Raw genomic sequence first — 14,135 nt, 5'->3', positions numbered from 1 at the left:
ACAATTACAGCCCCTGTCTTGTGATGAGTCAGTAGGAGGAATTACATAACCCCAGTTAATTTCTGTGCAGGCTCAGAGGAAGGGCCTTCACCTGAGCAGGGGTCTTTTTGACCTTTAGGCATGACTTTTAGTATTACAGAGGACATACATACAACTCCAGTATTTTGCCAAATCAGCAATGTACACATAGACTTACATCGACATCTTGATTTACTACATCCTTAAAGGTTGTTAGTTCCAGGATATTGTTGAATAAGGAATACTAACTGCTATCTGTTCTATTGACACAGATCTTGACTTACTATCTCCTTAAAGTTTGTTAGTTCCTGGAAGTCCTTGACTAAGGAATGCTGACTGCTGCCTGTTCCAGTTAAGTCTTTTTCCTTGCTGATTAGCATTGAAAGTACTCAAAGATCTTGCACCAAAGAACATCCTGACTTAAGGTAATCTTGATATTCACAGAATCTAGCCCCAGTCCCTGCCAGATCAGGGTCACCCAGAGCAGATGACACAGGAACACGTCCAGATGATATTGAATGACTCCAGAGACGGAGACTCCACGACCTCTCTGGGCAGACTCGTTCCAGCGCTCCGCCGCCTTAAACGCGGAGAAGTTCCGCCTCGTTTTGAGGTGAAAGCTCCTGTTTTACCCCGTGGTCCCTGCTCTGTGTCCCTTGGCCGGGCGGCGGCGGCAGGAGCCCATCCCCTGCGGCAGGTCCCGCCTCGCCGCCCTCAGGCGGGTGCGGTGCCCGCCGGGCCACGCGCGGCGCTGTGGGGCCGGGCGGGAGCGCGGCGCGGCCATGTCGGCATCGCTGCTGCGCCGCGGCCTGGAGCTGCTGGAGCCGCCGGGTGAGCCCGCGGGGCCGGGCGCTGCCGGCGGGCAGGGGGAGCTCCCCGGTACCCCTGCAATGACTCCGTCCCTCTTCCGTTGCAGGCCGGGCGAAGGCGCCGCCGGGACTTCAGCAAGGCCGGGCCGGCCCCAGGACGGCGGGCGCGGCGAGGCGGAGGAAGAGAGCACCGGAGGCCGGCAGGAACAAGGCCACGGTCAAGGGCAGGGTCGTGAAGTCGGCGATAGGTGAGTCCCAGCCCCTCCACAGCCCTCGCACCGGGGACCCTTGTGGTGTCCCGCAGCCACGCTGCCGGGTCGCTGTATCCGTCCCGTCCCACCTCATCCTCGTGCACGCCCTCTTGGTGTCGCTCACTTAAACGCAGCCTCATTTGTGGGGGCTATCCCTGAGCTGTAGCGGTGTTTGTTTCCCGGGGCTTCGCTGATCCTCCTGTGTCTCTCCTTGTGAGCTGTCTGGATGAGCAGCTGATGCGTTTTGTCCCTTTCTGCTTTGCCCCAGAGGAGTACCATAAGAAGAAGCCTGTGAATCACTTAAGAGAAAACCTGCGGTACATGTTAAAGGGACGACTTGTTGCAGACAAAGCCGTCACAGAACAAGTAAGAATGTAATTTCTTTTGGGGGGGGGTGGTTTTGTTTCCACTGAGGAACACAGGTGAATGGGAATGATCCCTGGATCTTCCAGATTTATACCTTGCACAAGAGAGTCACGATAAGTTTCTGTCTACACATGGCCTTGAGGAATTTCTGTGTGCACTGGCAAAATAACTTATTAAGCTTTAAGCTGTTGTTGATACATTGCCCCCTATGATGTTCTCTCATACTAGTGAAAATCATAGAATCATAGAATGGTTTGGATGGGAATTGACCTTGAAAGATCATCCAGTTCCAACCACCCTGCCATGGGCAGGAATGCCACCTGCTACATTAGGTTTCTCAAAATATCCTGACAGTTGTTGGCTTTTATTAATTACCAAAGATATTTTATCATTTCTGCTGGCAGAGATGCGCTGTTTCAGACCTTCTCCTTACTGTTGATCAAATTGTCCTTCTCTGTACCCTGAGGCTTATTAACTAGGAACCAGATGTGCTGCTGGCTCATGTAGTAGGAATTACTCAGCCTCTTAAATGGTGTTTCTCATAACTTGAGAATTTCTTGAATGGTCTTCCCCAAAAAGTAGTCTCATGCCAGGATTTGAAGGGAAGAATAGCTGACAGTGAAGAATCTTGGGCTGTTTTTATGAGATACAGGCTGTTAACTTACATAAACAAACTAAGTGGTTTAGGCCAGTCTTCCTCAGGCTGGAGATTGTGACAGGAGGTGATAGTGTATTAGAAAATGCTGAGGGAATTGGTTTTTTGGTTTGTGTCATGGAGAGAGGGGATAGTAAAGAAGGTCACAGTTTCAGAAAATTCTGAATTTAAATCAATGTTCTTACCTCTGTGACAATTACTAGAAAATAGTTTTCATATTTGACTCCAAGTAACAAGGTGGTATCTGCTGTTGTCCCAGTGATCTGCTTGGGTTAACATCAGTAGTTTGCCTCTCACTTTTCTTGGGAGGCACGCTGGAAAATAGCAGGGCTCTTGTACAACAGCAGGGATGCTGCAGGTGAGCTTGAAAATCACTGTGGTTTGATCTGGATAACAATGGCTGTTGTTTTTTCCATTTCTGTATTGTCTGAAGGTTCTTGCTCAGAACAGAGGCAGGAAGTCCAAAGATCAGCCTCCAGAGAAGACAGAAAAGAAGAAGCCCGAAGGCACAGTGTTTACTGAGGAAGATTTCCGTAAATTTGAGAGGGAATACTTTGGCGTCCCATAAGTATTGTGACAGGGATTCTTGCAGCTCCAGTCTTTCTGCACCTTCTCCGGTCTGGCTTGCAGGCCTGGGCATTTCCTTGGCGTGTTTGAGATGGCACATGGGGCATGTGCCCCTGCCAGCAAGTGCCTCTGTGTCAGACTTGCAGAGCAGCTCTGCATCTGGGCAGAGCTTGTCACTGGCCTGCTAAAGCCACAGAGGTACTCTTGGCTCTGAGGTGTGTTTTCCTTATAATTATCTTCCTGCAGCCAGCATGTCTTGCATTCTTGATATAGAAGGGTGGACCAAGCCAAATAAAATCCTTTTTCCCCTTCCCCAGGATATAAGGCTCCTGCTACCAGTGTTATTTGGCAGGGAGCATTGAAAATACTGTATCTGAATGGAGAAATGTTTTGTACCAGGATTAAGAAGGGAAGGATGCTTTGAAAGACTGTTAAACTTGAGTAACTCTGCAGTTTGGGTTCTTATTACAGCCCCTGTCAGGTCAGGTCAGTCATTGCAAAAACTTTTTGTATGTCATTTGATTAAATAATTGTTGCAGACACTGTCTCTCTTTGCCTTTGTAGTAGGGATCATTATGACAGTTGATGAAGATGAGCCATGTCACTTCTGTGATCCAAGCATTCCTCTCTTTAGGATGACTCAGTTGTGTGAATGGCCTCTCCAATTCATGTTAACACATGTATTAAATCATCTCTCTGACATGCTTAGGTCTTTAAAGAGTGCAGGTTGGAATGGAGATGACTCCTCCATTCTGGATACTTACGATCTTCCCTCTCTCCAAGGAACAGCTCTCACGTGGAGAAAGTTGTCCTTTGAATGTTTATAGCAGAATGTCCCACCGAAATTTAGCCAGGCTAGCAGGGCGCCACTGCTGAGTGTTGCCAGGTCCTGTAGCCAGGAGGGCTTGTGACCCAGATGTTAGGTGTTGGCATCAAATTAAAATCTGAGCCTGAGCTTATGGTGCTGGGTTGAAGGGAAGTTGTTTTCCCTCAGACTACCACTAAATTCCCAGCTGTAACAAACAGAAGGCCCAGCAGGTGGGAGTGTTGTTCCAAAAGCTTCCTCGCTAAGCCACTCTAAATGTGTCTCTGGCAAGCTCCGCCACTGCCTTCTCCTGCCCCTTACCTAAGAAGATCGGTAATGTGTTCCCTTGGGAAAAAAAACAGGTAAGGAGAAGGACTAATGCCAAGCTTTGGTTAATCTCAGGAGTTGATTACAAGGGGCCTGTCTGACCTGAGCAGCAGATGCTTGATGCCAGCACAGGCAGGAATTCACTTATCCTTTCCCTGCCCTCTGATTACAGTTACTGGCGCTGTCCTCTTAAGTCTGTGCCTCCTCTGCTGAGTTCTTTTTCTCTTGTCCCCATAAGAGGGAAGGTCACTTGGACATATGAGATCCAGAGAGGGGAAATAAGCAGTGAATATACAGAAGTGTGTGTACTGGGAATTGGTAATAGCATGTGGGAGGGGATTTCTTGTAATAGGATCAGGTTCAACTATCTGCAGCCAAAGAATATAGAAATTGTTCAAGGAACAATTCCCTTTTTTCAGTTTGTTCTTGCTTCCAAAAAAAAAAAAAAAAGCTTCTTAAAAGAATGGAAGCACTATTGTTTGAAAAAAAAAGTTTAGCAAAATGTGTATTCAGCACATGTCTCCCTAAAACTTCTACACTATGTGCCTGCTGCAGTGCATGTGAGCTGGCCTAACACAAGCAGCTCTGTGTGGAGCTGTCATGAGAATAATTAACTGTGTGGAAAAGCTGGCTGTGCCACAACTGGACTGAAAGAGGTAGATTTCTGGGGTGTTATTTTGTTTAAAGCCTTCATCCTCAGTATTTGGCATTTCCTATGACCCCACAGAAGTCCTTCAAGTCCTCTCCTGCTCCTCCTCTACCCATTCCTCCTACGCACCCTTGTTTCTGTGGTTGTTCAGCTCCTGGGCCCTTCTCCCACAGGCTGAGGGAAGCAAAAACATCCTTCCTTGCTCCAGAAAAGGGCAGGAGGGTAATGTGGTTCACTCTCTTTGTACAAAGCCCAGCCTGTTTGTTTGCAAATGTAAGCAACAGGAAAGCTCTTCTTTCAAAGTTAATGAGGAACTTTAAAGTGGGGCCCAGAGCAGTTCTCCACGGGGATAATAACACCCAGATCAGTGGAGTTTCAGAATTGGGTGGCGGCTTCATTACTGGCTGGAAAGACTATTAGGGCCAATACAAGTAATCAACATACTTCTTCAGGCATTATGTTGTTAAGGAGGGTAAAGCTACCTGACAGACTGAATTTTGCCATTTGAAACTAAACTTAACTGTAGAGTCAACAGTATCCTTAAATAAATTAAACTTTATTTTGTGGGAAGAAGGAAAAAGAAGCAGAAGTGAATGGTGGTTCTAGAGATGCCATCTTGCAATGGCAACGATCTAACATGTTGCAACCTTGACTTTCCCCCTCTCTGGCAGGGCATGAGCTCCTAGGAAAGAAGAGCAATGCCATCTGAATACTGGGTAGACAAGGACAGGTGGTACCCTGTGAGGAGAATGTCTTCAAAGAAGGAAGAACAGGTACCGGCCTGTTGCACATGCCTGGTGTTAAGCTAAAGCCAGGTACCTTCTCAAACTCCCAGCAGTCTGTCTAGCCATGCCCAGAGGATCCCAGCTGTTCTGGGACACCAGGAGATGGCTACCTTGGAGAAACCTGCCCCATCCCTGTAGGTGTTTGAGGCAAGGCAGGATGGGGCTTCGAGCAACCTGCTCTAGAGGAAGGTGTCCCTGTCAGGGGGATTGGAATGAGATGATCTCTAAGGTCTCTTCCAACCCAAACCATTCTATGATTCTGTAATCTCTGTTCTTTGTAGCCAGACTTCTCTGCCGGATGGAAGAGACAAGAAGGGGTTAGGGAAACAGCAGCTGCTGTAAAGCTTTTCCTAGCTGGCCTCCAACCTGTTTCCCATGCTGGAAGCTGACAGGCTGCAGGCCACAACAACCTTTGGACCTGCTGGACAGCATTTCTTTCCCGCACATCTGCAAGCAGCAGCGCAGGGACGTGTCCCACTGCTGCCGGGCCAACGCCGCGTGCTCGCTGAGCTCATCAGGCTGCTGGCTCCCTTCCCAGCTCTGCGACACCAGCTGAGCATCCTGCAGCAGAAAATAGAGGTAGCTGAGCTAGGGAATTGTGAGGTGCCATCTTACAGGGCATCTCCACCCACACGCAGCAGGGAGTCAGAATGGGCAGCAGAAGCGGCAGCTTTAATACAAATGCAAGTAAAAGCTCTGGAGTGTTATTAATGTGGTAGAACCTTTCCAGGGAAACTGTTTAGGATAGTTCCCAGATGCTCAGTCATGAGCTCGCTTAGTGTGAATAAGATTCATCAAGCCTCTTAATGGCCTACTGCTTCCTTGTTATGTGAATGGAAAGCAAAAAAAGGAAATTTGTTCCAGTGGGTACAAACTAATGTAAGTCCATACAGCCTCTACTCTATCAGCAAGTCTCCACTTACCTCAGAAAGCAACAGCTACTACCAGAACTATGTGTGTGTCAGAGAGGGGAAGGCTGCAAAAGTAAACCAAGAAAACATGTTAGTTCAGGACATCTACTTCTTGCCTCTGAAATGATATAGCAGTAACAAACCTGGCTGCCAATGAACTTGCACAGGCAAATGAGACTGAAAACATTGAAAAAGCTGTAGGGGAAAATCAAGGGATAGGGGAGGGTCCTACAAACCTTAGCCAGTTTTACCCTCTGAGGGTTTTTCCATGACTGCCTTACATTTCAGTCTTACTGATGATCAACACAGCATCAGCACCTACAGCACTTACAGGTTCCTGACCACCTCAGGAAGTTACAATGAAAGGAAGTCCCTCATTTTGAGGCATCCATTCAGGTCGAAACAAGGAGTGTGAAAGAAGGCAGACTGCCTACTGTCTGCTAACAGCTCAAAATGTGGAACTCCAGCCAGGGCAGGCTGCAGGGTTGGTAGGCTGGAGAGGGATTAAAGGTTTGCGTGTCTATCTGCAGTTACGTTAAATAGGATTAACAGAGCCAGCCGCTATCTGGTGGGGGCAGGGGACACAAAAAGCATGAAGGTTGCTCTGCAGCTGTCTACAGGGTTACACACACCTTTTTCTGAAGGAATAAGCTGTTGGCAGGGCTAAGCAGTAACATAGCCAAGCTGGCCTGTCCCAAGCTGCACCGTTTGCATGCCAGCAAGATGATTTATCTCCTTTAATGGGAGGCAAAGACCAGGGCTCTTTCTCCAGCGGCCAGCACACTGCAATGGAGATGCAGAGGAGTTTCAGGACTAGGAGATTGTCTGCCCTATATAAATTAAGCTGACACATCTGCTGCGCCTGGAACTCACTTCTGCCGTTCCTTAATAGGGTGTGTGTGTGCAAAAGAGAGGAAGAGAGCAGCTGAAGGAGAAATGAGAGGCAGCTGGCCATCACTTGGAGAGTATGCACCTCTGTAACAGGGAAACTGGAGCTTGTGGGTGCAGCCAGCTTCCTTCATTTGATGACTTCATTCACTTATGACACTGCATGAGTGCACTGAAAATAATGCAAAGGCAGCATACCTGGGATATCTGAGCAGCCAAAGTAGTATTGTCTAGGTCAGGGGACTGAATTCCTCTGTTAATTCACAGGGCCTGAAGCTTTCAATGGGAAAGTCAGCAAAGGTGAGCACTTCTGGCCTAGCAAGGGATGTTCATGGTAAGACCCCAAGATGGCCTTTGCACTGGAAATGAAATGTAACAAGAATTTATGTGCAGCACTGCATGGCAAGGCTGTGAGAACAGCAGGACAGAGGAAAGAAGGATAGTCCCAGAGGCTACTTGGACCATACTGAGAAAAAATTAGTATGCATAAGATGAAAATGATGCCTATAGGAAGGACAATTCAGATCCTGTTTGGGTTTTTTGGGGTTTTTTTGTTTTTTTAGTTTGGGTTTTTTTTCTGAAGGCCTAAGTCTATGGGAAGATAAAGAAAACTGGTATTCTTCTGGCCAAAAATGTATAGATTTCCCACCCCCCAAAAAAGGCTATGAATGGACTACCACTGTGTGAAACTGTTTGCATCAGAATAAGCCACATTTTCTTTCTATAGTCCAGCCTGGTAGCACTGGAAGAGCCTTCATCTCCCAAAGGACAGCCTGTCCTTGCAGCTATTTCTGGGCTTTCTGCCAGGGCAAAAGCTATTTGAAAGATTTTATCATCATTCTTTCTTCATTCCCCAACACTGCAGCTCTGGATTTATTTTTGTAAGCGTGCTGCAAAGGTGCATCTAGTTCTCCACAAAGGTGTGTGAAGAAGTCGTCAGCAGTGATGGTTTCTCCTTTTCCTTTTGAAAGAGAAGGGCATGCACCTGGGTCTCTCTAAAGGCAGGGTGAAGAGAAAGGTAGTTATAAATATTGTGATAACAGCAGAAACAAGCTTGTGAGACGGGGCTTTGCGAGCAGTGAACTGTAAGAGGTTGCTTGGTTATGTGGGGGAATATCGGACTCCTGTTTACCACGAAGCACAAAATTGGCTGAGGGATTGGAGACTGAGGGTCACGTACACTGCGTGTGAAGTCTACTTTGCTGCCCTTAATTCAGAAGAAAAATAACTGAGACAGAAATCCCATCAGCTGTGCCAGCTTCAGATTCAAACAGCTTTTATGTAACTCAGATTGGGAGAATTCTGCTGTTTCCAAGGATGTAGAAGAACTAGGCTCTTCTGGGGATAGGTAAAGCCTGCATTTCATGCACTACAATGTAATTCTGGACATGGTATCATGCTCTATGCAAGCTGCAAAGAATCAGTTGAAGCACATTTTTTCTGTGAGGCTGTGAGAAAAATGAGAGGCTCCTGCAGTTTTGCAGTTTGAAAAATATAAAATCAGTTATTAGGCAGGAGGCTATCAGACTTTTTACCCTTGTGGGATGGAGTTTGTGACTGTGTCCTGGGTGTTCCTTGGCTCCTGCTGCAGGCTGGACAAGCTGCTGGGCTGCAGAGCCAAGTGGCGTGATGCTTGCTGCGCCCAACTGAAGCCTGGAGGGAAAAGTCTACATAAAAAATGCAGAGGAAGAGTCAGCCCTGATCTCCAGCCCCTGTGAAATCTTAACTAAGTTACTAAGTATGGAACACAGCGTCATTTCAGCAGGCGTTGCATGAGATTGCCATATGGGCTGCCTCTGCAAAGCCACAAGCTCAGAGCCTCGGCAAGCACTGACAGCGCTGGCTGCTCTTTAAGGGCAGGTTTCTGACTCTCCTGCAAGGAGTTCTATAAAGCACAGCTGCAGAGAGCAAAGCAGCATGGATGTGTCATGCATTCCTTCTTGCCTGCTCCAGCTCTGATCTTCCTTCCCTGGTGTGAGTGTAATTTGGTAAATTGGACCTGCATGCCCTCTGCAGGGCTGTAGAAACCAGAATCATGTACGTACTGGCCAGCTCAGATACTGCCTCGTCTGCCTGCAGAGCATGAACGTGAAGAAAAATTTGTTTTAGCCACAAGTAGCTCACAGACAGCCCTGCCATGGGGTGGGGAGGGGAAAAATGTGCTGACCATTTTTCCAGGCTTCAGGAGAACTGAGTAAGGGCAGCAGAACACAGGAGGTGCTCCCTCAGCCCTGGCTGCTGCCAGAGGCTGCCAGCAGAAGCTGCTATGGCTCTAAGGGTGGTTGCCCTGTGGTGGGAAAGGGGGATCAGTATGAGGAGGGTTTTCCCTAGCACAGGGAAGCCACCAGCTCATCGACTCATAGCAGTTACTGTGTTTTCTGTGGCTCAACTGAAATGTCATCTCAGGTGCAAATTTGACCAAAACCTTGGGGGTTTTCTGCCTCTAATTATCCCCATCCCCAAACTGGCAGATGTAGCTGATTCAAAGGAAACCTATTGCATTGGTCTACCTCCAAAACCACAAGAGTTCCTTGTCCCTGCTTGCAGTCTCCAGTTTGCATCCAGAACATCCCATTCACAGTCAACGGTGCCCTTACCCAGGAGGTTTGAGACTGCTCAAATTGTCTCATGATACCAAGGGGAGGGTGTTACTTATCCAACCCCCCCTCAGCATGGCACAAGCCCTAACTCCTGACAGGGAGCCTTCTTGCTGCAATTTAAATAGCACCCAGCCATGCAGGCACAGCTGTGGGCACAGACAGGTGCCACTGAGGGCCCTCTCAGCCCCCCCATGGCAGCAATCAGCTCCTGCTGCCAGCAGCCACCCGCACCATCCATGGGCTGGAGCAGCCTTCACACAGCAGGTCCCTCAGCTGCTATCCCACATCAGGTAATGGCTTGGGCAAGGAGCAGGGATGAAGACTGCAGCCCTAACTTGAGGGCATAAGGAGCTCAAATGTCAAAGAGACCAGGACCCCCAGCAGGCTGAAACTGGAGAAACCATTCTCCAAGGTTCCCTTAAGGACCTTTTCCATCCAGCACGGGTTGCAGCCCCGATGCCACTGCACTGCGTGTGTGTGCCAGCCAGGCTGGGCTGCCCAGGCACCTGAGCCCGGCAGCTCAGGGAGCCACACCAGCAGCAAATGAAAAGGAATCAACTCCTCAAAAAGTATGTGTGTGCCCAGAAGCCAAAGGGATTAAGCACTGTTAAATGGGGTATCAGTGACAAAAAAAAAGTGCACACATGAGGTAGGTTAAAGATGGCACATCCCAAATCCTAAAGCAACTCTAACCCACACAGAAGTGCTGCTGCAGTACACCAGTACCTTCCCTGCACAGCTGAGGCAGGACTAGAGCTGGTTTTATGACCAACTCAAGCTATACCTTCCTAGAATAAAGTGAATTTTTATTTAATTTTAAAATTTGACTGGTCAGTGGCTGGCTGAAGAAGTGAGGACTTTGACACTGGTACAGGAATATGACCCATCAGTAGGAGCACTACAGTAACCCCATCCATCTGGCCCAGCTCACACCAGCTTGACAGGGCCAGGCAACAGCTCCTGCTCATGGTCAGGGAACTTGGGAGACCCAGATGAGCAACCCAAGTGCACATCACACTGGATCTACTAGCAAGCTTTTTCTAAAAAAAACCAGTGTTCACAACTGTGTTTTGACCCTGGGCCCCTTTCCTCCCTTCAGAGAAATATCCAAGTCTGAAAGTAAACACCTCCCACCATACAGTATCACCGACCTCATCTTCCATCTGCTCTCCAATCTCAATTGTTTCAATACTTACAAATTTGCTAAAAACCCTGAGGCACCTCAGTGTGATCCCCTCTCACCTTTGAATACATGTCAGTTATGGAGGGGGACAGGTCAACTGAGACTCTTTACACACAATCCAGTTCCAAACGCTCTGCACTCGCGCTGCATCCACCGCCCACAACACACAGCACTCTCTAGACACACAATAGCACCCAGGTGTGGTTCAAGTCACGCTGGTTTTACAGGTACCACTCATCACACACCATCATTGCACATTTACTACAAAATTATTTATTAGACAGCAATACACAGCTTTAGCAGGAAGCTTATATACATGCACACAACACTGCTGACTACCCTACTCGGGAACTCTAGTTCTTTTGCCCTTGGCCTTGCGGACCTCTTCTATCAGATCTTTTAAGTACTGAATTTCCTTACTAAGGGAATCTGCTTTCTCCTTCAGGGCCTGGTTCTTCTGCTCCAACTCTCTACACTCCCCAGACAGTGCCTCCTGTTCCGCCCTCTTCTTCTGCCGGTAACGTGTGGCAGCAGTCTTATTCTGCTCCATCTTTTTTAGTTTCTTATCTATCTTCTTTTCTCCTTTCACCTTTGCTGACACTACCTTCTCTGCAGGATGATCGTATGGTTTGGACCGCACAGAGCCACAAGGGGCATCTGCAGGGAACTGGTTGCCATTGGGGGATCCAACTGAATTGGTGGGGCTGTGTTGGGGGGTTCCCAGGTAGGAGTCTGGGCTCATGCATATTCCACTATCATCAGAGTGGTTCTCCTCCTCTTTCTCAGACTTGGTGATCACCACCACAACAGTGGGGCACTCCCATTTTCTTTCTCCTTCCAGAACATCCACTTCACTACCTAGTTCTAAACTAAATGAGTGGTCTGGAGTGGAAGTCAGAGACCCTGGGGAAAAGGGAAGAGACCAAAGGGAAGCCAATGGAGCCATTGGATCTGCTCCAACTGGGGATTCAGGGAGATGGGTGGTTACGTTATTTATCAGTGGAAGTTCTTTGTTGTGAAATTCCTGGATGGTAGCATTAAATAGATCACACGAGTCTTCCAACGTGGCCATCAGCTCGTCTGGTGAGACGGTGGCTTCCAGATGTTCCATACCTAACAGGGCATCAAAATCAAATTCCTTCAGATCCATCTTCTCCACCATCCACTCCATGCCAGAGAAGGCATCCTCTGCACAACACAAAAGGTAAATTACCACTTTAATAAACCATCGCACAGTAAAACATCACAACTAAAGCTTATGAAAACAATCTATCAGTGTATCATCTCAGCATTTTTCCTCTCTCATGTATTAGCACAAAGAGTAAACCACCAGAAAAAAAAAAGCACTCTTTCACTGAGCTCCTAAAAACTGCAGGGTACAATGTAAGCAGCTTTTGTGACATTCCAACCCTCTTATTTAAAGGCCACAAGAATTCAGGGACATTTGCAAAACACAACCATGCTTTCTTACTGTTACCTCTGCCAAGAAACACTACCATTGACAGCTGCTGTGTTATTTCAAGGCCAACACAACTGGCACTTTACCATAACCAGCAATTGTGCATAGGGCAAACAGCACAACATACTCTCTTTCCAAGCATAGGTAAACACACGTGAGATTGCCTTCAGATTTATGAAAACCTAGCAATTTATTTTCAACTGGAATGTTGTGGTAGGATGTAATTGATGTCCTTTATGAAAATAAGTAATTCCTTACCCTGGCTGCTATCTATGGTGTTGCCTAAACTGTCCACAGCAAGCCAATTGGAGGAGACTGCCTTAGCCTTGTCGCTGGAGAACCCATGCGAACCGAGGGGCTCGGCCACCTCCAGGTAGTCATCTATGAGTCCCAGACTTTCCTCAGCCACCGAACACGGCTGGCTGAAGGGGGATATTGAATCCCCCAACAGCATCTCGTTGTTCAAGAAGCTCATTTTCGTCAGCTTTTAACGCTTTGACGTCGAAGGATGTGGACAAGTAGAAGGTTTTTTCGTCGACTACAGCAATGCTGCTGTGGGGTGCCGTGAAAAACCTGTGAACAGAACTTACACTCATCAGTATTTGGTCCGACCAACATCGTAACTTTTTCTAGCAACAGCACCTCAGGAAGTATGGCGGAACTTCACAGATTATCTCACTTCTTTATTTCTGTGCTGCTGCACGTCCCCCGCCTCCCTCAGGGGCCGGCCCCGCCCACCCGCCGCCATTTCGCGGTCCCGCCGCCATTTTGTGTCATGCCACGTTTCCACCGCGGCTCCAGCGCCGCACAGGCTGTGCGCCCGATGGCCAGAACTGGCTTCACGCTACGCTAATACAGTATGTAATGTTAGTACCGGTGCCAGATGAATATCAACCCCTGTTTGTCTATCTGCGATTATACCACGTGGTTCTTATACTCAAAACCCTAAAACCTCTAATGCCCCATTTTCCCCTAAGTAAAAGAGCACTTTCCCTCGTGAGAGCAAAGAAACCCTCCGGAGGAACGTTCCTTTACTCCCATTAGAAAAAAAAAAAAAAAAAAGCCCAGAAAGAAAATATTCTGTAATAAAATTCCAGGTTTTTCGAAAGCAAGGTTTCTCGAACGACAGGAAACAAGACGTTCCTCGCAAATTCTTTCCAAACAGCATTTCCTGCTATTTCTAAGCCTCGCCGCACCCGGGGATACTGAGCTCTACGAAGATCTCCCCAGCTCGCACCCGTTTTGGCGTAACCAGGTAATTTATGTATTATTTTGGTATACCTAAGGATCTCCCCCCCACTCCCCGTGAGATACCAACTAACACCACACGCGTAATAAACCCACCCCAAAAGCCCACTTAACAGGGTAAGAGGGCGCCTATCAACACACAAGAGAGAGCAGCCGTCCCTCGTGATACTCACGCCATGGTTGCAGATGCCGGGGATGTGCTGAGGCCGCCGCCGCTGCTGCTGCGCCTGCTGCACTGGCCGATGCCGCCGCTGGCCCTGCCGCCTTAAAGAGCCATGGCGGCCGGGGAGGGGGGGTTGCTCGTATCCGCGCCGCGCGGGAGGTGCTGCGCACACGGCCACTACAACAACCTCTGCGCTCGGGGACAGGAAACAATGAGGTGGCAGCGGCGGCGCTCTGCTCTTATATATGAGTCGTGTTACCAAATGAGCTGCGGTCGTGAGATATCCTTCCGCCAAGCGTCACCTGCCTGTCACCAGCACCTAGCGGCCTGTGGCCTGTCTTTCTGGGCTTCTCTCCTGTCGTTCTGGTACGAGTTAAACACAGGGGTCGCCGACAAGACGACTTGTCACAGGACACCACAGCTGCACGGCGGGACAGTCGTAGAGGGACTA

General features: G+C 48.3%; 2 protein-coding genes across 2 annotated transcripts; one reads left to right on the top strand and one right to left on the bottom strand.

The window, feature by feature from the left end:
* The first annotated feature begins 741 nt into the window (after window positions 1–741).
* On the top strand, window positions 742–3,206 carry LOC131592207 (active regulator of SIRT1-like). The gene is made up of 4 exons (XM_058863574.1): window positions 742–849; window positions 935–1,075; window positions 1,347–1,444; window positions 2,533–3,206. The coding sequence occupies exons 1-4, from the start codon at window positions 801–803 to the stop codon at window positions 2,665–2,667; spliced, it is 423 nt and encodes a 140-aa protein (XP_058719557.1). The 5' UTR covers window positions 742–800; the 3' UTR covers window positions 2,668–3,206.
* A 7,858-nt stretch (window positions 3,207–11,064) lies between these two features.
* Window positions 11,065–14,135, bottom strand: LOC131591936 (cyclic AMP-dependent transcription factor ATF-4-like). Its single transcript, XM_058863070.1, has 3 exons — window positions 13,695–14,135; window positions 12,532–12,846; window positions 11,065–12,002 (listed from the first exon to the last, which is right to left on the bottom strand). Exons 2-3 carry the CDS (start codon window positions 12,746–12,748, stop codon window positions 11,155–11,157), a joined length of 1,065 nt encoding a protein of 354 aa, XP_058719053.1. The 5' UTR covers window positions 12,749–12,846; window positions 13,695–14,135; the 3' UTR covers window positions 11,065–11,154.

The sequence above is a fragment of the Poecile atricapillus genome, chromosome W, assembly GCF_030490865.1.
Source record: "Poecile atricapillus isolate bPoeAtr1 chromosome W, bPoeAtr1.hap1, whole genome shotgun sequence".
Classification (NCBI taxonomy): domain Eukaryota; kingdom Metazoa; phylum Chordata; class Aves; order Passeriformes; family Paridae; genus Poecile; species Poecile atricapillus.
Note: the sequence above shows the minus strand (reverse complement) of the source record. Positions and strands in the feature narration are given on the sequence as shown.